This window comes from Microtus ochrogaster, chromosome 6 (assembly GCF_000317375.1).
Source record: "Microtus ochrogaster isolate Prairie Vole_2 chromosome 6, MicOch1.0, whole genome shotgun sequence".
Lineage (NCBI taxonomy): Eukaryota > Metazoa > Chordata > Mammalia > Rodentia > Cricetidae > Microtus > Microtus ochrogaster.
The window spans coordinates 25579081-25604350 of NC_022013.1; the positions used below are offsets into that span (position 1 = coordinate 25579081).

The 25270-nt window shown below is 48.9% G+C and overlaps 1 protein-coding gene across 1 annotated transcript in view; it reads right to left on the minus strand.

Moving 5' to 3' along the window:
* The window catches only part of Lgr6 (leucine rich repeat containing G protein-coupled receptor 6), a 115513-nt gene that overhangs the window by 24563 nt on the left and 65680 nt on the right, over positions 1-25270 (minus strand). Inside the window, exons 5-6 of the mRNA XM_005348389.2 lie at positions 14907-15122; positions 9616-9687 (exon numbers count right to left, since the gene is read on the minus strand). Of these exons, the coding sequence (XP_005348446.1) occupies positions 9616-9687; positions 14907-15122 (288 nt within the window). The remainder of the gene's footprint in view (positions 1-9615; positions 9688-14906; positions 15123-25270) is intronic.

Genomic DNA, 25270 nt, shown 5'->3' on the forward strand with positions numbered 1-25270 from the left:
CTCAATGCTTCCTCTGCATTTCAACCCTGCATGTATTTTCATATGTTCGTGTTTTTGCTTGGACCATTTTTGCGTCAGCCTGGAATGCCCTTTCCCTACAACTTCAGCTGTTGAAGTATTAGTCATTCTTTGAAATTGGGTTCAAATATACCTTTCTCCATGAAAGCAACCTCATCCCTACAGTTAGAATGAATCACTCACTCTCTCGCGGTTTCCTGGTGCTTTCTTCGTCAGCATGCAGGACATTCATTGGTGATGATGGTGTCATGGTAATAATAGTCATTACTGTGTACAGGTCATGTTTCTTGGGGGTTTGTATAGGTTAATCCATTCAATTCTGACCATTCCCTTGGAAGTGGATACTGTTACTGCCTCCATTTTGAAGATAGAAAACTGAGTATGAGACAGACGGGCAGCTAGTAGCGTAATAGCTGTGATTAGAGTCCAGACAGGTCAAGAGCACAGTGAGTTCATGAGCATATATACCACCCCTCCATGAAGCTCGGTGAGGTCAGCGAGCATCTGAGTGCTGTTTTGGATCCCTTGCAATCCAGGTACAGGGCTACAAATGTGAATATCCATTGCCAAAGATTATCATATGAGCCCAATACACAAGACCACATGATGGAGACCCTGGTTCAGGGCAGCATAGCAACAGCCCCTTGCGAATCTACTCTACTCTTAGAAAACACAGTTTAGTCTGATCCTTATGATGCCCCAAGCTTCTGATAGAAAACTCATCCACAGGTCTAGGACTTTCTAGTCTATCTTTAATAGTTCCTAGAATCAGTCAGAAGCCCAAAAAGAGTTCATTATTCTGTTTGCTTCTTGCAGGAACTAAAAGCGAAGGAATAAGGTCTAAAGTAAAAGAGAAACCATCCCCATCTCCAACCGGAGCTTGGTCTGGAAGCTGTAGCTGCCCATGTCTAGTCCTCCCTAGGAGAGTGGGAGCTTTCAGCCAAATCCAGGCACACTGATGGCAGCCTGTGTAGTTGATCAGAGCATCTCAGAAGGCCACCCAAGCCCTGAGGCTTTGGGACTTGCAACCCTAGTCCTCTCCTTTCTGGTTGGGTATGCAAAATGCCCAGCTCCTGAGATCTCTGGGGAGCCTTGCTGTGGGTCAGTGGGCACAGCTAGTAGGGTTTCACACAGCGTCCTTTTACTGATGAGGAAATGGGGCTTGGAGAGAAAAGCCACATTGCTGGGATTCCTAGAGGCAGACCCCGAACCCATATCTTTCGGCTACTGGCTCAAAACACTCTCAACCAACCAAAGTTGGATCCCGGTACGACTATGAACAGCAGGTCTCGGAGAGAAGGGGAAGGGTGAAATGTTGACGGGAAGGGTTCTATGGATTTTTTAGGTGTTCATAGATGTGCGGTAGCCAAATGATTAGTAGGTAGAGGCCACATGTTTGTTCATGGGTTATCTGCGAGACAATAGGAAGTTGCTGGGCTTCCTTTACCAACAGGATCACCTTGACTTCTTCAGCATGCTTCTTTACCGGAAGTTGAGGATGCCCCTTGCAGTTACCCTGTTCACCTGGCCCAGAGACTGGCACAGAGTAGCCGATCAAAGAACACCAACACCAAAGCCTTTTGCCTCCTTCTTTGCTAGGCACTGCACGCTGGGCAAACACCACCTTCATCACACACTACAATTGTAGGTGTTCAGGTTGCTCTGTCTACCTTTCACAGCAATTAAGAAAGATGAATTACATTAATTGGGATTCCACTTACATTTTATTATCAAGACTAATACTTGTGTTTATTACCAGATCTCAGATAAGGGCCCATGGGGAAATGTAGGTGAGCCTGGCTCCACAGTATGAGATTCAAGGCCCAGTTTGGATAAACTGTAAACTCGGATCCACTTTATCTCCCAAGGCCTGGAATAAAGGGGAGCAAACACAGCGAATGCATGTCTTAACTGCTCTTCCTACGCTGCAGATGGAGCACCTGTCTTGAATCTTGCTGCACGTGCGCGGTGCAGATGACTGCAGAGCCAGGAACCAACAATTTATGACTAATAGCATTGTTTCACCTTCTGAGCAGCCTACATAAAAGGCCACCCATTAATAACTGCAGCAATTAGTAAAATTGTCATCAGTTTCTATTGAGAGACACAGACACACCCTCCTTCCACCTACGCTCTCTTCCTTGCCAGCGTACGTTCAAAATATACCTGGAGCAATAGCAGGCTGATTTGAACAGAAGCTGGTCTTTCATACTGAGATTGCTTGTTTTTCTGATCTAATGAAACACCTGGGATGGTAGAAGCCGAGGCTTGGAAAGGAGATAAAAGGTAACAGTCTACTCAGCCCCCACACCAGGAATCAACTCCAAGATTCTGGTCAGATGGGAAGCCAGTTTTTGTTTGGATTGTCCCAAAGGGAGAGCACTGGCTGGGTTTGCTGACTGTCCTGGGCAGCCACTGTGGGGCCTTCGACCACACTGAGTAAAGCGTCATCACCCTAGAGAAAACATTCCCTTCCCCACCTCCCTTGACTCTTACTGCTGCCTGGAAGTCCATGCAGCCCATGCCTGTCTAACAACGGGGAACATCGCCCACACCCAAGGCTTCCCCCCAAGTCTTTGAATCACGTTTTGTAGGCACTCATCTCCCTCACCTAGAAAGTCCTTGACCCTCTGGAGATGTGCTACCCACAACAGGATCTAATCTTTTGGTTTAATCAGATTCCTGAGATAAGTTTTGGTGTCAGGGTCTTGTTTACGCAGAGCACCTGAAGACTCTACCGCCTGACCTCAATGGTGTGAAGGCTAAGGGATCAAGGCAGTGAGCAAGGCCCACATGCAGGGCATATCAGCAGATTAGAGCATGGGACATCTATGCTGACTACTAGGCAGTGAGGACCCACTAGTCTGAGGTTCAGGGGCGAGGTCTGGGCTGGAGTTATCAGTTAACTCATGGCATTAAAAGCTATGAGAGCAGCTGAGAACGTAGATTGTGTAGTCGAGACAGAAAGAGCCCCTGGGTGTGATATTGTTAAGGGCTCAGGATCGTGAGGAACGGGATGTGAGCAGTACATTAGTGATAAATTTCAAGGGGCTTGAGACTTCTGGGCTAGAATCTTTAGTGCCAGGAGTGCCTACCAGTTTTGACAGAGCCTGCAGTGGGTTCTGGCGCATAAGAGACGTTCGGGATTTGTGGGATGATTGAGCAATAGGAGCAAAAGGAGCGCTGATAACTGATTCTTCCCAGCTCTTCCTTCTTACAGATATGCAAAGGCCAGTCTTAACTTCTCCGTTTCCTCTCTGTGGCATCTGGTAAGGATCCCTGGTGGAGATCTCCACCCCCTAACCTCCCATCCTTCTCCATTCCAGACCAGCTGGCTGGGGCTCCTGGGGGAGTGCGGGGTGGAGTCTAAGTCCAGAGCTGAAGACTTTGCTCCATTGCTGGCAGGGAGGAAGGGGCGGCAGTGACAGGAGATGACCTTGGCTACCCCCAATGCCAGGGCGGTGGGAAAAGGCACGCTGTGCTGGGAAGGACTATTAATAACTCTTCATGGTCACAGAACGCAAGGCAAACTCATTGGGCAGCTCAATTTTCTGCCTGTTAAAAGTCATTAGTGGTTCTGTGGGGGAAGCCAGGGGAAAAAAGTTTTATATGGAACAATAAATTCCTCTATAAGCCACAGAAGCCCACAAATTTGCAGCTAATAAACCCACAAATGTGAGATGATTAAGAATGGGAGAGGAAGGAGTTCCTTGATACCCTGCCTCAAGAGGCCTTGTGGTCTGAGGAGATGACCCGAGGCCAAGGGCAAAGAAACAGAGTTCTGGTCCTGCCTCTTAATTAGCTGAGTGGCCTTAAGTAAGTCACCCGCTCTCTGCCTACATGTGTCCATTGTAACAAGAGGATGCACGGTTTTGCCTATCTTCCTCAACGAGTCGGGTGGGGCGAACTAGTTATTGAAGAAAGGAAACTCAAACTTTCCTAAATACAAGAAATTAGCGTTAGAACCGGGATAAGCTGGGCAGGGTGGCTCACAGCTGCAATCCCAGCTCTCCAAGAGACTGAGGCACCATGACTGTCATGAGCCTGAGGCCAGCCTAGACTACACAGCCAGACCCTGTCTGAGACAAAGCAAAAATAACAGAAACTAGTGAAGTGACCTGATTTGCCTTGAGATACAAAACCAGAAAAGAGCAAGCCATGTGGCTTAGCAGGTAATTGCCACCAAGTCTAACGAATGGAGTTTGCTTCCCAGGAACCACATGGTAGAAGGAGAGGATCTACTCCTGAAAGTTGTCCTCTGACCTGAACATGAACGTTTGTGTACACACACACACACAAACACAAACACACATGCACACACACGCACCTACCCACCCATACAATAAAATTGAGAAAAAATACAATAAAATTGAGAAAGAAAGGAAACAGAACAGATGGATATGGTGGCACACACCTATAATCCTAGTGCTTGGGAGGCTGGGATAGGGTGACTGCAAGTTCAAGGCCAGCCTGGGCTACATAGCAAGATGCTGTCTAAAGAAAAGAAAGAAGAGAAAGAAGTAAGAAAGAGAAACAGCCAAGTTCGTTTAGACCTCTGCCCACACTCTGTCATGGAGCTTGCCAGATGGGAGCCATACTATCTGAACTGTGTTCCCCAAAAGACGTTCCCAGCTCAATCCAAACTGTTGGTACCTAGAAGGTGACCTTGGGTACCGCACCTCTGCAGAAAGAATGTAGTGAAAGATTTTCAGATACCAGTCTACTTGGCGGGGCAGACCCTAAGCCCAATGATGAGCATTTTTATAAGAGAAGGCAGGAATGAAGCTTTGTGAGGACAGAGGCAGTCTGGAGGATGGGTTTCTAAGCCAAGGAATGCCAAGGGTTGCCAGCCTCCATCGGAAACAAGGAGAGAGGAAAATATAGACCCTACAGAAGTAACCAGTTGTGCCAACCCCTTGATTTTGAACTTCTGACCTCGAGAACTGTGGAAGAATAAAATGCTGTTTTGTTAAGCCACCAAGTTTGTGGTAGTTTGTCATGGCAGCCACAGGAAACTAATGCAGTCGTCCTGAGAATGCCTGAGAATTCTGATTCATCACAGTGCTGAGCCACAGCACGGAGAACTGTGAACTGATACCCCCGGGTCGCACCCTCCCCTCCACCTTCAGACACAGCCCAGCCAATGCTAAGCGGTGAGCAGGGAAGGGAAAGCCAATGTAAACTCGGCACCTGTGCTGCTCCAAGTGCAGCCCAGAGTCCCCTAACTGAATGTGAACTTTGACCTCATTCTCTACCGGTGACAGCTGAAGGTTTGGAGAGGTCAGGTGACTTGAGCATGCCACATGTCGGTGGCAGTGTCGGGATTTGAATGCAAGTCTGCTGATTCAAGTCTAAGCCTTGATCTTCTCTGAAATGCCCCAAGCCCTGAAAGAGTCTCGGTGGAAATCTGCCTGCAGTTCTGCTCCAGATGAAAGGCTGATGGTCAGCCCAGTGCTGAGGAGTGGCCAGACGTTTTCAGGGCCAATTCCGAGGGAGCTGAGAGTAAAACCTGTTGATATTTGTGGTTTCAGTGACAGAGAGACAGGAACACATTTTCTCGCCACAGCTACTGTTGAAGTAAGAATGTCCTCTGGAAACATCACTGGGATGTCAGTAGAGGAGGCTTGACAGGGAATGCACAGTTTTGTACCTGAGGGTGGAATTATATAAAGCCTCACTTCCCAGCCCTGCGTTCAATGCTGGTCCTGATTAGAGAAGGAGCCGAGCCAGGAGGCTTCTGTTCTCACTCAGGCTCAGGATCTCTTCCAGAGGGAAATGTCCAGCTAGCTCAGGCTCCAGTTGGGCCAGATTTGTTTAACAAGGTCATAACAGGGCCCAAGATCATTGCCTGGGCTCGGGAAAGAGAAGTTCTATAGCTCAAAGTATCCTGCACCCACCCCCACTCAAGCTGGGTTCTGCTAGGATACAGGCATCAAGTTCCAGACATGGGGAGTAAAGGTAGGTCCTTTAGGATGGAATTGGGGGTTACCAGTCCTATCCCAGTTTTTATTAACTCAGAACTTTGAACACTGTCGGTAGTCAAGCTAGCATAGCTGCCTGTGTTCCCCAAACTTGAAATCCCAAGGACTGACCAATGTCCCTTGGCACCTGGTTCCACGGAGAATCTGCCTGAAAGTGTTTTTCATCTACATTTCTTTTATATCTCAACTACATACCTAGGGAGTCCTGGAACTGATCTCCCCTGAGGGTGCCAGTGCCTTTTCTGCTATAACGTGGAAAGAGGACACGCTACTTTAGAGGAAGGGTTAGACCATCTCTGTTTTGGAGTTTCCCCAAAGTGGTGGTCACCCTCACCATGGGAGATCCAAGGCCTGTGGATTCAGAACAGAGAAAGACTGATCTGCCTGTGGCTGAAGCTTCTTGGCAAGGTTTGGAATGGTGACAACCATGTTGGGAGAGGTATCTCTTTTGGCAATGCCAGGCTCCCCAGAGTGCAACATGATTGTTGTTAAGAGCTGTGGGATTCTGCCCAGCAGCAGAGGGTATAACAGTCCCACCTGAGACTCTCCCCAAAGCCTCTTCAGAATAAAGAGAGTGTGGTTGGTGCACGACTTGTTTGCCCATTTTCTCTTTGGTTTTGTTTGAGACAAAATCTTGTGCAGCCCAGGCTAGCCTTGAACTCCTGAGCTTCCCGCCTCTACCTTCTGAGTGCCAGGGTGACAAGCACGTCCCCTACCACCACATCCAGCTGTGGTAGCCTCTTGTACAAGCAAAGAAAGCAGGGCTCCCAGTAGCGCTTTTGCTGACCCAGTCTACAGAAGCAGAACTGGCATCCTGGCCTTCATTGCTGAGAGTCTGAGAGAGGCGGGTTACACAGGTGCCTTTTGTGGGTCACATCTCTGCTGTGCTGCTCTGAGGAGAGCGGTCTACGTGGAGAGAAGATGGCAGAGGACATGAGCTGTGTTGTGCACGCTGCATGTGCCTAGTTTGGGAGCCTGTGTGGCCACACATGTACGTGCCCACACCTGGCCCCTCCTCCCAGGTGGTAGAGCTGGGGGCTGCTCTCCCTCTGAAGAGAAGGTTGCAGAGGAGCCAAACCACAGCCTGGGCTGTGGGGGTTTGATCTTCCCTCTGCTGCCAGAGATGAGAGAGGTCTAAGTGGCGGAGATTTACAGGGCCTGAGGGCGAAGTACCCTTCCCGCGAGAAGTACACATGAAAGCGCCCGAGTGATAGTTAAGGCTGCTGAGTGCGCCAATTATGCAACAATTAAAAGACTTGACTATCATTTCTTTCCCCTTTCATTCTCCCAGCCGCTCCCCCTCCTCCACATCTGCCTTCCCCTGTAGGCTCCCCGAGAAAATGCTCTGGGGAACAGAAGAGAAAGAACACCCCCCCCCTTTAAATTGGAGATCAAAAGTTGGAAGAAGGGCTTGCTCTTTGAGGGTGGGAGGAAACAGGGTGTCGTAGACATGAAACCTCAGACGAAGGGCTGAGGAAGGAAACGGGAGAGGAAGGCATGGTTCTCTATATCTGCCAGTCTCTGCAACAACTTTATATAACCCAGTGACATCACGTTATAGATAAGAAAACTTGAGACTTTTTCTCAGGCAAATGGCTGAACTCACACTGCTGGGACAACTGGCAGTATGGGCTTCAGGCTGCTTGCTGCCAGGGGTAACCACTGGGCTTTTTTTGTCTCCATACTGTAAAGACTGGAGGATTTTTTTTTCTCATCTCTTGGTCTTGGCTTTCCCATCTGCAAGGTGGGCATAGCCTGGGGGCCTTGCGTGTTGATGCCAAGACAGATGAAAGAGACAGTGGGTGCTTAGCGGCAGGCCTGCTCTATAATTCAGCCAGCAGCAGCTGCGCCAAATGCCCTGCACAGTGAGACTGTGGCTAATTGAGAAAGAGTTAGGCAGTGTGCCCCAAAAGTGAAGAAACAGCTGCTTGTTGACTTTTTTGAGGTGCCAATCCACACCCAGTATCTATGCCCCCATCCCCATCTGATTTCCCAGCAGAGCTAAACAGCCCCACATTCCAGGGTAGACGGTGGTGCACTCTCTCCTTGCCCCGCTGTTGAACTGAGACTCCCAGCACCACCCCAGAGCTGAGCTTCTCTGGGGAGTCTCCAAAAACCTAGCACACAGTAGGTTCACCCAGTTCACATTTGACCAAGTGCTAGGATAACAAGGCATTCTCCTGAGGACTTCTGTTTTCTCATTCACACCCTGGTGTGCTCTGCACACAGTTGGGATGGTAACCCCGGGAGAAACCATCATCTGGGAGGAACTATGCAGCCTTCCTGGAAATGGACTTTCTCCTATGAAGACGTAGAGATCTAGGTTGGCCTGTTCTCACTGTCAGGCCAGCAGTGACAGCTATGGAGAAGGTGCACATAGTCTAAGCCTTGCACAGTAGGGACAGAGCCCTACTGAGCCCAGGCTGGGACATACTGCCCTGCACCACACTCCTTGGTATACAGTTGCTCTGCCATTTCTCCTGCTGTACACGGAGCACAAGACAGAAATAAGATGTGACCTAGGTGTGAGTCTCTCATCTGTTTCCCCACAGAACCACAGATTGTGTAGCCAAGGCCTCTTGGGGTAGACTTTACGCTGTGGTTTTCCCTACCCTGGCATGTTGCTTCCCGGTCACAGCACATCTTCCAGAATTTTATCCTCTGCTGCTCTGGCCTCCTAAGACTCCCTCACCTCAGGAGCGATGTCGGGGAAGGGAGCTGAAAATAGGGGCTTGCTTATAACTGGAGAAGGAGCTTCAAGAGGAACTGTGATCAACTCCTGATGTCATAAGCCTTTCCTCACCCTCAGTGGCTCAGCTTGTGGTGGCCTGGGGCCCTTCTCTCCCAGAGTCCTCAACCCCATGTCCTGTACCGGGTGTCTGTGGCAGCCAGTTCCCTCAGGGGAGCTGAAGACCCCAGCTGGCATGCCCAGTCACTCTTGCAGAGGCTGGCTGATTGTTTGCACAGTGGGGCCCACTCAGCCCACTCTGTAGGGGCTGGCGGACCTCCAGAGGAAGTGATGGGAGGACGTGGGTGCATTCTGACCTTAACTGAATTCCTGGATGGTGATGTGTGAATAATATGGCTTTTTAAGAGTCAACAGCTTGGGTGCTTTTTATAGGCGGGCTGAGGTGCTGAACGGGCCATCCCCCCATTAATCACTTAGCTAGTTAGATCAGCTGGCGAGCAGTCCCGACATTATTCTGTGGTATCCCCTCCCTTCTTTCAGCAGCCACCCGTAAGCAGACAATCAAAACTGCCATCAAGTCAGTCCCAGCCCTATTCCCAACCTCCCAGTCTCCGAGATTCATGTCCTAGTTCCTCTGAATCCTGTTAGCTTTTTCATTTCTGTGCATTATTTGATGTATCTGCTGGCAGGGGCCCTGCATTCCCACTTCCTGAGCCACTCGGAACCCCCACAGAGCCCCTTGTACCCACCTGACAGGAGAAGGAATTTATATCGAGCCACATCTCGGAGAAAAGTCTCAGGAGGGGCACATGGATGAGAAGGCTGGGGTCAGATCATACCCTGCTGGCCCTTCCTAAGCCCACCCAAGCCCTGTCACAGGTGTCAATCTCCAAGCGGGCTAGGACCTCCGCAGGGTCTCCCACTCACAGTGTCTCCAGATTGTGCAGCCCCTCGAAGCTGTGGGTCCCCACATGCTGGATGTGGTTGTTATGCAGATGCCTGTGTGGGAAGGAGAGACACGTCAGTATGTGCAGAACGACCTCAGGGCCAGCCAGGGCAGAGGGGAGTGTCCACAGCAGCAAGAGTAGCAAAGGGGAGGCAGAAGCACAGAATGCCCTCGGTGGTTTCACCCCTTTCCTCCAGGGACAAGCTAATCAGCCAAGAACCATTCCTGAAGCCACAATCACCAAGGCAGAATTGACCATGGGTTAAAGATACCTTTTTGCCTTGCTAGCAAAGGAACTGGGAAGAGGAAAGCCCAGGCCAAGGCTACAACAAGCTCTGACTAAGCAAGCACTGGGAGAGAGGCCTGATGTCATAGGGGTTCACATCTGAGGCTTCTTCTCTGGCCCTGCTCCGTAGGACCCAGCCAGCCTGACTCAGTGGCCAGACGTTCATAGAGGAGCCAGCAGCAAACCGCTGCAGACAACATATAATTAAAGGCTAAGCTTTCTTACAACCGGAGAGAGCTGTGGTCATGCTGAGAGAATGGGGAGGTTGGTGAGGCTGAGGCAGCAAGGAAGGCCTGGCAGAGGCAGAGGTGGCGATCCTCCGCAGGGCCTCGACAGGAGAGCTGCATGGGCAGAGACAGGAGGAGGGAAGGGGCATGGGCTATCTGTCTGTGCAGGCCTTGGCAGGAACAGCAGTGTGGGGAATAGAGGGAAGTTTGGGAGAGATTCCCAAGGGAAAGAGTTCACTGAAAGTAAGACGGATTGCCTTCTGCCCACGTGTGATTGATCAAAAACAATCAAACCAAACTCCACGACACCTGAAGTCTCACAAGGCGCAACAAAGAAAGACACACAGTCTTGGGTAGATCCATTGAAGACCTGCGGTCAATCAAACGGTTTGAAAGTCTTTGTCAGTCCTTAATCCAAAGAATAAGCAGATGAGAAAACAAAATCTGAGATTGCTCCCTAAAAAAATAAACCCTAACTTGTGAGGACTAATCATGCAAGTTCTTGTTTTTCTTCCCTACTCTGTCCTCCAAAGGGAGCAGGTGAGAGAGAAAGAAAAACCAAGGCTTGAGGCTACTCATGGAGTGGAAGCTGGAGGTGCCAGCCCAGGGCACTCAGCAGAGGGAGTGACTGCCACACTTAATACACTGGAGCAGAGGAAGCAGCCTAGGGAGTCTCCCACAGCTGGCTACCACCTCAGATCTGGTGCCTCTCTGCCCACCCCACCAGAGTACAGAAAGCAGGACAGAACCCGCCTACTTCTATGGGTGTAACCCACACACTGCAGCTTGAAGGGGACAAGCAAGCCGGTCTAGAGATGATTGTTGGCCCAGAGCTTCGTGAGCATGCCAGGGAAAAGAAGAGTGCCGGTGACAGAGGAAGGAAAGGCTTGTAAGGGACAGCAGAGTTCCAAGTCCTGAAGAAAATACAATCAATGCCGGGTGTGGTGGTGAAAACATGGAATCCTAGCACTTTGGAAGTAGAGGCAGGAGGATTAGCTGTTTAAAGTTACCCTTGGCTACATAGTGAGTTGGAGGCTAGCCTGAACTACATGATTCCCTGTCTCAAAAAAAATGTATAATTAATGAATAAGGAATAGAAGGAAACTGATCACAATCACTTTCTGCTGCAAAACAACCTAAGTGATATTTCAAAGACAAAAAAAAGAAAGGAAAAATTATATTGTAGGTTAAATTAGTAAAGCTAAGGGCCCCAAATTCATTATTAGCATATATGATACATCATATATATTACATAATATATATATGCTGATCAGTTTGAAACAAGGAACAGAGTGTGCAGTGGTGAGAGTTGACTTGTATCAGAAAGAAAACTGGACACAGTGCTGGAGAGATGACTCAGTGGTGAAGAGAACGTGCCCATTCTTACAAAGGACTGCAAGTCAATCCCCATCACCCACACTGGGCAGCTCAAAACCACCTGCAACTCCAGTCTCAGGGGATTTAATGCCTTCTTCTGGCTTCTGTGAGCACTGCATGCACATGAGGCACATAACATATATTTGGGGACACAGACAGACAGACAGACAGATAGATAGATAAAGAAAGGTGGATACAATCAGGGTGGGCATGGCAGAGGGGAACAAAGGTTAAAATAGTTAAAAATCAAGCAACATGGGGGTATGTCAGTAACTGAGTTCTCTTAAAGAATCCCGAACATGAGACCAAAGATACAATAATACAAAAAATTCTCTTGAAGAAAGAACAGTCTGCCCCTCAAAGGCACCCATTGTTCCGGGAAAATTAGATGCAGAACTTTCTACACTGTGGCATATTTGAGTTACGCTGTTAAAGTTCAAGAATTTACAAACATCTTTAGGCAGAAAAGGGAAATCACTTATGAGGGGTAAAAAGCAGGCTGGCTGGCAGAGATGGTGCTGAGCTGTGAGGGCATTCAACCAAAGCCATCCAGCTAGGTGGGGAGGGCTGCCAGTCTCCCATCCCCCACCTGCTCCACCAGATCCTAATAAGGAAGACAGACCCTTCCCCCAATTCAGGAATCTTCTGGAAAACAACCCTGGCCTTCTGAGAATAAGTTCTCTTACCAAGGCTTTTTAATTTTTCCTATTTCCTTCACCCCTCTATCTTGACTGTCACCAAATGCCATTCTATCGGCTTCCCAGCACCTCTCTTCTTCCCCACTCAGTTCTGGTATAGACCATCTCAGCTTTCTAGATCTCTAGCTGCAGGCTTCTCCCGGTCTCCTTGCAGCTGAACTAACCAGTCAGCTCTAGAATCCTGACACCTCTAGTGGCCCAGCCAGGGACCTACGCTGGGTCTTGCAAGATTATATACCAGACATTACTAAAGACATTCTGTGTTCTTGCTACCAATGTGGAAAGAGTTTGTAAATGTCTGAGTAGCACCAGAGTGTGGGCTTTGTTGGAGGGTGCCTTGTCTCTCCCATCATGCTCGCCTGCGTGTATCTCCTGACAGGCCCCCATCCACTCCTTGCATGTATGTTTAAGGGTGCCTCGTCTCTCCCATTGCTCTTGTCTGCATCTTCTCACAGGCCCCCATCCACTCCTTGCATTTTTCTGTCTCATTGTTTTGAGTCATGACCTCATTATAAAACCCACACTGGTCTCTGACTTGCCATCCTCCTGCCGCAGCCTTCCAGGCTGGGGAATTACAGGCACAGGCACACACCACATAGCCTATCCCTTGGTTTTAACTAACTTTTTTCTTGCTTCCTCTTGTGGTTATCCTTCCATATCTGCCTCCTGGGCTTCCCCACAACGTCTCTCAAAGTCCCAGGACAGCATCCTCCAGTCTTCTTTCCCCTTCAACATCACCTCCCACTCAAAAGTTTTCCCTTCTCACACTGATGAAAGAGAAGTGATACTCCCTGCGCCAAGGGACCTGGTTTGTTTCAGGTCTGCTCCTCTGTACAAGTTTTTCTCCTTTAGTCCCTTGTCCCTCAATGGGACCCCCACACCCTGTAGACCTATATTAGGCTTGAATTTCACACCAGCTTCCTAACTTCCAACCAAGTCACCCATGACTCCTTTTCAGCTTGGTCTTCCATCCCGTGAAGACCTCTGAGATAGATCAATTCTTCCTTCAACAAGCTCCTTACAGTTGCACCCACCCACTTGTCTTTTCTGCTGCCTCCCAAAATGAACTTTGAAACACCAGAGCCTGAGAACTAACTTTCCTGTCTCCGGTCTCCATGTGTTCCCATCTGTCCTTTACTTTAGCCAGCCAAAACATCCGCTTTTCATGGGTGCTTGAAAACCTGCGAGACTCCCTCCACAACTGGTAATAAAGGTCATCATCTGTCCCCAAAGCTACCTGTTCAGCCTTCCCTCCTCTGCCCCACCCTCTGTACAAGGGCTCTGCTACAGCTGGACAGCCCCATTCACCCACAGCTCACAGTGCCTGGCTCCTCCTCCATGCCTTCAATGCTCCAGTTCTCTTTGCTTGTCCAACCCATTATCTCTCCATGTCCAGCCCCAATCCTGCCTCCCCTGCGATGTGTTCTTCTTACCCACCCATAGTTGTGTGGCCTCCCGCACTGCTCCTGTGCTATGAATCTGTCTTTACTACCTAAGCTATCGCAGCAAAAGTCACATAACTGCCTTGGTTGTCTTTCCTCATAGGGGAACTAGACTGTAAGCCCCTCCAGACCAACAGCTCTGTCCCATCCTTCTATGACCTTCAGCAGTGCATGCGCACACACACACAGACATACACACACAAGCTCTGCTGCCCATGTAGCAGAGACCCATCATAAAGTTCTCATTTTTCCAGTCATCTTCTTTGTCCAAAGACTCGACCCCATTCCCATGTGAGGTCACAGGGACATCACCAAAGCTAAAACCAACCCCACTGACTCCCAGAAGGGGGGAAGGTATGGCCATTCTAGTGGAAGGAAGTACTCCATGGGACATTTGTGTTCACTTTCTAAGTTCCCGAGACAGAACAATAGACAAATAAATCACTACCCACAGCTTCGTCTCTCACATGGAACGAAGCATCATCCTTTCACGCTGACCTAGGAAACCGCACCAGATTTCCAAGAACAAAGGAGGCAATGCTACCATTTAGCGGAGTCACTAACATATATGTTCCTGTAACAATTAGTATGTAACCCAGAGCAATTACACATTACCTCCAAGCCCTTAGTAATTAGACTATGAACTTACCAATCATTCATAGCAATTAGCTAGAAGCTAATTTGCACTGTAAAGTTCCCACTAGGAAGGCAGAGTTAACCCCAGCCCCTATCCCTGCCAGGGATGCTATCTCCCAGGTAATTACCCTGCTGGGGCTTTGACATCTAATTACATCTGATGGCCTTTCCTACTTCTGTAGGCCTGCAAAATGAGATGGATTTATTCCATCCCTATGCCAACGCATATGGCTGCATCTTTAGGTTGTCAAATGTGGTGGGAATTACTTTTTAAAAAAACACCCTCGATTTATATTCCAATTAACTTGGGATGGTTATTATACTTGTACAATGAGAAAATAAAAGGACAAAAGATTTCTGCTTTCTAATTATAATAATGCTTTGTTCCTGTAGTGACCTTCAGAATACTTCTCTGGGCTTAATGTCACCTGGCTTTGAGATCATCCTATGGAATCAGCAAGTGATGGTCATATTCATAATCTACAGAGCAGAAACTGAAACGAGAAGGCTTGACAACATGCAGAGAAGAGCAAAGCTCCTGGCCCAGCTGGAGGGAACATGCAGCCTCCCACCCCCACTAGCGGTGGGGACGCCAACAGCACTCACAGCACCACCAGACTGGTGAGGTTCTGGAAGGCATAGTCAGGGATGCGGTGGATGTGGTTGAGAGCCAGCGTCATGGCCTGGAGGGCAGGCAGGTTGTTGAGGGCTCTGACAGGGATCTCGGTGAGTGCATTGTCATCCAACCAGAGGTGGCGGAGAGAGGACAGCCCCTCAAAGCTCCTCTCGGGGACCAGGGAGATGAGGTTGGCATCCAGGCGCCTGGTGGAAGGAAAAGAGGATGGAGGAGGATCAGTCCAATGTAGGTTGCAGATCAAGCTTTAGGATGAGCTGGGTTTGGAAAGCCAGGCGTCCAACAGGCACTCTGAAGGACCACTCTTCATGTATTCCACCTTTTCAAGTTCCCGTATTCCCTTTTTTTTTTAAAATATTTATTTATTTATTATGTATACAATATTCTGTCCGTGTGTATGCCTGCAGGCCAGGAGAGGGCACCAGACCTCATTACAGATGGCCGTGAGCCACCATGTGGTTGCCGGGAACCAAACTCAGGACCCCTGGAAGAGCAGGCAATGCTCCCAACCTCTAAGCCATCTCTCCAGCCCCCAAGTTCCCGTATTCCAACCCACAATTCTTGATCCTCTATGACATTCCTTTTTATGACCCCAACTGCTCCTCCCAGAGCCAACACAGAAGCATCGCCCATCTATGATGACTAGTATTTCCCCTGCATCCTTAGCTCCCTGCCCTGAGGATACCATTATATATCCTTCCCCACCCCAAGGATATATAATGGACTTACCCCCTGCACTGGCAGAAGGAAGATCTCCATCTTCTAGACAGAGGCAAAGAAAAATGCCTCCCTGAGGATGTACATCATTCTCTGTGATCCATCTCTAGCACCACCCGCTCCTTAAACCCTCAAAGAGGCAAACACTATCTAAGAGTCAGGGAGCTGGGACCCCTCTAGTCTGCCACGACTGAACTTTGCCCTCTTCAACTGCCTACCTAATGGGTAAATTTTCAGAGCCACGGATTCTGGCTTCCCCGTGCAGGTGATGCCGCCTTCCCTGAAGTGAAAGTAACTCTGCAGTGATGACCAAGACATCACCAGCTGTCACTGTTTTCCTTTATAAGTACTTGTCATACGCCAGGTACAGAGCCAAGTCCAAGTAGGTGACCTGTGTCCTCCCACATGTCCTCTGACATGACCACAAGATGTGTCAGACTAGTCCACTTTACAGCCATTGGGCTGCTAAGTCACTCAGCTTGTGAGTCAGAGATATGAGATTTGAACCCTAGTTTGTTGACACTTTAATCCATGTGCCTTCCCATTGTATGAAGCTGGCAACCCAGGCACATCAAGGGAGGTGAGAACCTGTTCACCTACTTAAGGAGACAGGAAATGGGACAGGATGTGTGTGTGTGTGTGTGTGTGTGTGTGTGTGTGTGTGTGTGTGTGTGTTAAGGGTTGCCTAGAGTGGACGGATAATAATAATAATAATAATAATAATAATAATAATTTTAAAAGAGCTAGGTGGTGGCGCATGCCTTTAATCCCAGCACTCGAGAGGCAGAAGCAGGCAGATCTCTGTGAGTTGGAGGCCAGCCTTGTCTACAAGAACTAGTTCCAGGACAGGTTCCAAAACTACAAAGAAACCCTATCTTGAAAAACCACCAAAAAAAAATGTCAAATTTTGGGGCTGGAGATATGGCTCAGTGGTTAAGAGCACTGGCTGTTCTTGTAGAAGACCCAGGTTCAATTCCCAGCACCCACATGGCAGCTCACAATTGTCTGTAACTTCAGTTCCAGGAGATCCGACACCCTCATAGATACATATATGCAGTCAAAACACCAATGCACATAAAAATAAAACATCTAAAAATCTGAATAAAATAATAAAAAGACAACTTGTTTTGCGTTTGTTTATGTATTCATTTGTATGTTTGTGGGCACATGTGTGGGGGTTGGAGGACAACTTTCAGGAGTCAGTTCACTTCTCCCACCTTGTGGATCCCAGGGATCCACCTCCGGAGACTGAACTCGGGTCATCAGGCTTGGTAGCAAGTGTCCTTACTACTGAGGCACCTTGCCAACCCCAGGAAGTCACTTCTCTGTGACTGGTTTGTGTGAGCACCCAAGTGTGCCTACACACATGCCTTGCACGCTTCCATGTGTGCACCACAGTCCTGACTCCCACGGTTTGTGCAACCCACGGGCAGGAGAGCTTGGGTAGGCCCACAGCAACCAGGCTAGTCATTTAGCATTCAAAGACTTCCTGGGTCTAGCGTGTTTCAATCTCATTTAGACAGGGTTCCTTCTCATCACCTCCCTAGGAAGAACAGATGTCAGGAGCCTTCAGGCCTCCTTCTCCTCAGGCAGAAAGCCAGGATGCTTCCACAGATCACCCATCTCCCAGAGTATTACGGCAAAGCTGTTCTAGGCCTTGGGAGAACAGGTGATTGTAACCCTGTTCCTTATACTTGGGGACAGAGAAATGCCAAAGTGGAAAATCAAGCCAATTGGCAAGCTGAGAAAAATAGGGCAAGAACATGGAAATGATCATTCTAGTCTGCATTCCTGTTTGGGTGGTGAGGGAAACCACACATTCCACCCGTGCCAGCAGGGCTCTGTGATGGGGCAGACCCAGGGCCAATACTGTGGGGTATGGTGAATTCAGACACATGCTGCCAGCTGGGTATGGTGGTACACACCTGAAATACAGACACCTAGAGACAGAAACAGGAGGAACAAGAATTCAAGGCCAGCCTGGGTTACATAATGAGTTCAAGGCAAGCTTGGGCTTCAAAGTGAGACCCTGTCTCACAAACAACAATAACAGCGTATATGCTATCCAAAAATATTTTTTAAACTTTTTTTTAAAGATTTCGTTATACAATGTTCTGCCTGCATGTATGCCTGAAGGCCGGAAGAGGGCGCCAGATCTCATTACAGATGGTTGTGAGCCACCATGTGGTTGCTGTGAATTGAACTCAGATCCTCTGGAAGAGTAGTCAGTGCTCTTAACTGCTGAGTCATCTCTCCAGTCCTGCTATCCAAAAATTTTAATTTCATGTAAATGGAAAAATAGCAAAAAAAAAAATTGTCCCATGAAGTATTTAAAACCATGCCTAGTAAAATTTAAATATCAGATAAAGGAAGAATAGCTTTTTAGTAAGTAAGTGTGTCACCAATTGGCAAGATTATTTATGGGGGCATAGAGATGGCGCAGTAGTTAAAAGCACATCCTGCTCTTGAAGAGGGGCTGAGTTTGGGTCCCCTCACCCATGTCAGGCAGCTCACAACTGTCTGTAAGTCCAGCTTTAAAGGGATCTGATGACTCTAGTCTCTGTAGGCACCAACACTCACACACACGCACCCACACAAGTCACACACACGTCATCTAAAAATGAAATAAATCTTTTTTAATTTTAGATTTATTTATGTGTGTGAGTGTTTTGCCTGCATGTGTGTAAGTGGATTACATGCATGCCTGGTGCCCATGGAGGCAGGTCCCCTAGATTTGGAGTTAGGGATGGTTGTGAACCATGTGGATACTGGGAACTAAACCTGGGTCCTCTTCAAGAGTAACATGTGCTTTCAACTTCTGAGCCCCAATATGATAAATCTGGAAAAATGTTGAGTTTTATCTGGCAACTCTGATCCTGTATGGATCCTCTCCTTTTAGCCTGTGTGTGGCACTGGCATCCTCCGTTGTCCCCCCTCCCCGTTTTCTTCTGTCCATTTAACAGATAGCCTATCTAGGGGCGCTCTGGGGACCCCAGGGAGAAACAGGGCACTTGGCAACAGTAGGTCTTGGAGGCTTTGACCGCAAGGATAAGACACGGTGTTGTGTTGAGTGATTCAAGGCATCCAAAGGTGTGGGGAAGACGGTCCCAGAGAAGCACAGCAAACTGACCCTAATCTCTCCCTCTTTTCTTTCCCCTCTTCTCCCCAACCCTCACCCTGCCCAGGATCATCTGGTTGGCACCCTGCTGCAGAGAAATCTCTCCCACTCTTTCCTCACCTGGTTCCCTCATAAGATGGGCACTTTCTGCAGAAACCCTCCCAACCACTTTGGGGCAGAGTTCAGGCTCCTCTGGGGCACCTAGTCCTCTGGGGTAGGGCATCTGGGAGTGAAAGTGGGTATTGGGGACTCCTGTACAGCCAGTAGAACCTGCCTCTGGGGACTAAGAACTTTCAGAGCTGCTCCCGCCCGCCCGCAGGTGGGCGAGCCAACCCTGACTCTGGTTTGGCAGGCGGAAGAGAGCAATTATACCAATTAAGCGCTGGAATAAAATCAACAGCGCTCCTTTCCCCCACGTGGGCCTGGCCCCTCCAGTGCTTTCCGATTAGAATTCTTCCCTACGGTGATAGGGCAGGCCAGTTGGGTCTTGTCTGGGCTTTGGGGAAACGTTTAATATCTCCAGGGCCCGCCGCTCTTCCTACTCCTCAGCCTCCTGCTGAGGTAGAGGCAACAGACTGGGGAAGAGGGTCTAGCTCCAGGACGTCTCCGGCAGAAGGGGCATGGCTGTCCCACGACCAAAGGGAGTGGAGGACCTAACAGGGGAAAGGTTGTAGCTGAAGAATTCCAGATTGGACACCCGGAAACAGTTCACAAAGGGTGGCTCGAACTGTGTAAGCTCCGAACCACATTATATGGGGACCTGAAGGATGCTGGCCTCTCTCATGTGACACCAGGATCTTATAAACCCTGTCAAGGGAAATGCCACATGGAGCATCATCAAGTCTGGAACTCGAATTCAGGGCTTCTTCCTGCTCTACGAGTCTGACTCCCCCAAAGTGATTGAGGAGTCAAAGGAATTGGGATGTGGCTGGTTGTAGAGCACTTGCCTAGCATGTACAAAGCCCGGGGTCCAGTCCCCAGCACCACATAAAACTGGTGGTAGGGCACATCCTTAATCCCAGTGTCCCGGAAGTGTAGGCAGGAAGTCAGTTCAAGTTCATTCTCAGCTACATAGTTTGAAGTCAGCTTGGGTTACAAGAGACCTTGTCTCAAGTAAACAAAAGGAGGTGGGTAGATAGCTAGACGGATGGATGGATGGATGGACGGACGGACAGACGGACGGACAGGCAGGCAGACAGATAACAAAAAGTGTGACAAGAAGGCCAAGACGTGTCTCTCAGCTGTAGGAAACCGGAAGCTCTTACAGACACAAGGGAGTAGATAGATATAAGGGAACCTTTCTGGAACTTTCCTCTATGGGCCTCTAGCTGGCTGACACATGAAATCTCCAGAGATTCTTAATAGGTTTATTAATTTTTAAAAAATGTCTATGATGGTTTTGCTTGCATGCATGCATGTTCGTCATGTGTAGACAATGTGTACAGGGGTCAGAAGAGGGCATCCGATCCCCTGGAACTGGAGTTGTGGGGGACTGTGAACCACCACGTAGATGTTAGGAACTGGATCTGAGTCATCTACAAGAGCAGCGGGACTCTTAACCACTAAGCCATCTTTCCAGCCCCTGCCAGGAATTCCTTTAAGAGGGGCAGGAGCCTTAGAAGCTCCAGGTTTGGTATCTGACATTTGTTCTTGCTTTCTGAGTCCACACTAGTTGGAATCTAAAGGCCAGCTGGCCCAGGGGAGACCAGGAAGCCAGCTGAGAAGCCAGGACTAGCATCCATCTCTTTTGTCCTGCTCAGGTTGATCATGATTTAGGTCTCCTCTCCAGCTACATCACATGATATGACAGAATGCAGCAAATACTGGACAGGGTCTCCAAGAGCAGAGAGGCTGAGAAGCAGAATTCAGGAGGGAAAGTGGTTTGAAGGAGACTTCCCACTGCTTGGCACATCTGGAGAGAGGACTCCACTTCTCATCCAATTAGAGAGAGCTAGGCCTTTATGACATGGCCCCTTCATTGGAAGAAAGCCCTTCTGCCAATCCTAGGACTCTGAATGGTCCTTGCTCTCACTGATCCAGCAGTTTTTTGTTTTTGTTTGTTGTTCATGTTTGCTTTGTTTTGTTTTTTGAGAAAGAAGGGGACAGATGTTCTATTTCAGACATACAAGTTCAGAGAGGGGACCCTTAGCTAACAACCATCAATGACCAAACTCTGGCCACTCAGACTGGCAGACTTCTCTGCTCTAACGCCTAGCCCGGCCTGGCTGCCTCTTCTCTCTTGAAAGTCATCCACCACTCTGACCCTCAAGGCCAACTGCATGATTTTCAAGACCCAGTGCAAAATGAGTAAGCAAGTGACATTCTTGTTGAACAAATCACGAAGAATTTCAAGGTGATCCTGAGGATGCTGAGTCATGCGTGCATTCTCAGAACTTGAGAGGCAGAAATAGGCCTGAAGATATTGGACCAGCCCAGATTGCAGAGTGAGCTCCAGGCCAGCCTGGGACATGAGGGCACAGATCCCCAACCACCATCATCAAAAATAAATGAATAAATAAATAAATAAATAGATGTAAAAACAGCACTAATCTTGACTCAAAACTTCCCCAGGAGTTGTGGATCTTTCTGTTCACCTTTCCTAATTGGAACTGTGAAGAGTAGGAAGAAACAGGAGGGGAGAGCCCTTGACAAGGAAGGTTCAAGTGATTGTTGATTGTTCTGGGGCAGACCCACGCCTAGATTTTCATCTCTAACCCTATCTCCAGCTCAAGAGGGGCACAGACTGAGCTTCAGCGGTGAGCAGGGGAAGGGAGGGAGGAGGGGAAATGGAGTGGAGATCTTTAGGCTCTGATGATGGGAGGATGGAGAAAAGTGAGTTGGGGCAGACACTATGGAAATGTTATTCTGTGGGGAAAATATTCTCCATAGGAGCCGTTGATTGCCTGGAGGGACCAACAGCCCTGACCAAAGCCTGCCAGGGAAGGTAAGGGTTCCAGGAGAAGCAGGCCGGCACCTGCAGAGCAGCAAGGAGGAGCCCCAGGCTTCCACAGGCAGCAGGGCCCCTGGCTCCCGCCCCAGCACTAGCCTCTGTACCAGTTGCCAGCTTCTGTACAGAGGCCACAGGGCTCCCATGGTATGGGTGTGGGCTCTCTGTGCATGGCATGCCCTGGCCCGGCTTGGCATAAGGACTATCTAAGACTGTACCTGACTCAGGCAGCTTAGGCACGGGTACTTGAGTGTCTTTGCCTCCGATACTGACGCTACTCCAAGGCTCTTCTGCAGGAAAACCTCTGTATAGCCCCGCGGCCCTGTGTATCCCCTGCTGCCTTATCTGGTTGTCTTAAATGCCCCTCATTACAGACAGCATCCAACCAATGGATTAAACTCAACAATCCTTTTATGCCAGTGTTGTCTGTACTGCGCTCAGTTCTGCGAATCAACTCCGAGGAACACATGATCTCCCCACCACAGAAATCCTGAGTCTATTTACTCTGATTTACTGAGGCTATATAGGCCTGGCTAACGTGCAGTGAGAACGAGCTGACTGGCAGGTGTAGCAAGCAATGCACACATAGGATCCCACTTAATCTTTACCCCAGTCCTTTGCATCCAGTGAGAGAGGCTCAGGGAGGGGAAGCCATTGGTCCCATTCCAAAGCCTCTGGCTTTAAATCCATAGCTACACGTTCTTTGATCTAGCTTGTCAAAAACACTCCTGGAGTCAGAGCCAAGGTCCAATCCTTTCTTCCCCCGTGAGAAATCCAGGAAGGTCTCATAGCGGAGGTGGCATTTGAACCAGCTCCCGAGGTAGCTCTAGGGATTTTCTGAAGGTGCAGTGTTAGAGAAAGAATATGAGAGGCAGCAAGAACAGCAGGAGCAAATGCCCCGAGCAGGAAGGCACTTCGGGAAGAGTCAAGGTTTGTGGGTGTGTGAGCCAAAGCCGAAGCCGGAGAGGAGGTGGCAGAAGCAGGAAAGGGCAGGTGGCAGTGTGATGTTAATTAACCCTGAGCTGGGGGCAGGTGGCGGAGAAGCCCACCCCTGGCCTCAGTAGGAGCCTCTTATTTCTGTCCAAGGGAAGAGCTGGGTAACCCTTGAAGCAGAGCCCTTTCATGCAATCCAGGCTACTGGCAAGTCTTCCCTTGTGCAGGTGTGAGCACCCGAACTTGTCCTGCAAGGCCCTACCTGGTGTCTCAGCTCAGGAGGGCAGTCCCAGTACAGGGCCTCGGGGAGTGACGCTTGGAGTCTTTTCCAAATAAAGACCAGGCAGAATATTGGTTCTATAAATAGTAACCAAGCCTAGAACATGTGATAGGACTCCACACCCAGAAAGTTCCCATCCGGCATCTTCCCTGTGCCAGGTACCAATGCACATGCAATCTAGGCAATGAGAGATTCCCTAGACCCTCCCTTCTCCGTGCTGGTGACTGAGTGTCACTGGTGTTTAGGGGAGAACTGTCTAATAGAACATTCTGTGGCCGGGAGGTGGTGGCACAAGCCTTTAACCCCAGCACTTGGGAGGCAGAGGCAGCGGATCTCTGTGAGTTCAAGGTCAGCCTGGTCTATAAGAGCTAGTTCTGAGACAGGCACCAAAGCTACAGAGAAACCTTATCTCAAAAAAACAAAAATAAAATAAAATAAAAAAAGAACATTCTGTGACCAAGGAAATGGTGATGTCTATCACAGTAGCCATGAGGCACTCTGGGCTGTTGATGACTTCAAATCTGAGTCACATTACCGACACATCAGTGTTTTCTTTATTTCATTTTCCTTGACAACTAAAGCTGGTGGTGGCTGTCCGACTGGACAACTCTGAGAAATTAGGTTCTGTGTGAGACATCAGGGTTCCAGGGACAGATGAAATTTGGTTCTTGCTCTTTTGGAACTCATAGTACATAAGTGAACACACAGACAACTGGTTGTGAGACAGTGTAAGTGTGCCCATGTCCTGGAGAGGACGGGGTGCGTCTGAAGAGGGGACAAAGTGATCAGTGTGATATTAGGACAGGGAAGCCAGGCCAAGCTTCCCAAGAGAAGTGAGAGGGTGACGTTCACAGTGAATTTTAAGGACAACTGAAATCCTTTCAGGTAAAAGGGGGACAGTGTCCGGCAGTGGGAGGATGTAGAGCCTTCTAGCCGGAGGCCTCCAGGGGAGAAGAGAAAACCCGTTGTGTAAATAGGAGCAGAAGCTGCTGTGTGAGGCAGAGGGGATGAGTCACAAGAAGAGGGAGAGATGGCCAGAAGGAGAATGTGCTGGTTTGGGGGTGTGGTGTACCTGCTTTTTAACCATAAGGACCCGGGAGGCTGAAGCTAGGAATGCAGCCCAGGAGGTGACTGCTGGGGTCTTGTTTCTTTGAGACACAGAGCTCTGTGACTTCCAGTACAGTCCTTTCTTCTCCCTAGGTTCAGTTTCTTCACCTGGACAGGGTTAGCCCAAGAAGAAAGGTTCTTGGGGCTGTACCCCTCAAGGAGCCTAAGCCTTCTTAGGACAGAATCTGTCCCTGTATCCCAGACAGACGCTTGTTGAGCAGACCAGCTTACAACGATGACAACAGTATGACACGATGCTGAGGCTCAGGCCGTCAGCTACACACACACACACACACACACACACACACACACACACACACACACCATCCTATAAGCATCTCAAGATGCCTGAAGTCCTACCATTTGGACAGTATTCCCTTTTTACAGAGTAGAATCTGCCTGCTATTGTTTTAAGAACCTGGCAAGTATTACTTAGTATTCTTTTCGTGGAGAACAGCTTTTTGAGCAAAGTTTCTGGAAACGAGGTGCAGACGTGGAATGAAGGAAGGCCAGAGACTCAGGGAGCTGGGAAGGATATCAATCAAGGTGGGAGAAGATGAAGACTAACTCTGGATATCCAAGTGTCTTTTCTCTGCGCTTACTTTGATTTTTTTTCTCCACTATACTAGAAAAGCCCTAGGATGAGGAACTGGAACTATATTACCTCAATCCTTAAACCTTTCCAAAATGGATCGGGATTGGGGGTTACTGGAGATTGAAAGCAGCGCCTTGAACAAGCTAGCCAAGTGCTCTACCATGGACGTCCTTTACCACCAAGCATGTGCTCTTTATTGGTCAAGTTCAGCACTGGGGCTGAGTACTAAAGACTACCCAGGTAGAGAGCAACCTTCCGTGTTTGATTCCCTGGTTCCATCCCTAGCAATGCAAGAAAGGGAAGTTAGGAGCACTTCTAGCACCATCCAGAGGACTGCTTAAGAAGGGATCAGAGTCGCTGGGTGATGGTGGTGCACACCTTTAATTCCAGCACTCGGGAGGCAGAGGCAGGCGGATCTCTGTAAGTTTGAAGTCAGCTTGGGCTACAAGAGCTAGTGCCAGGACAGGCTCCAAAAAGCTACAAAGAAACCCTGTCTCAAAAAACCAAAAGAAGGAGGAGGAGGGGGGGAGGGGGAGGGGGAGAGGGAGAAAGAGAAGAAGAAGAAGAAGAAGAAGAAGAAGAAGAAGAAGAAGAAGAAGAAGAAGAAGAAGAAGAAGAAGAAGAAGAAGAAGAAGAAGA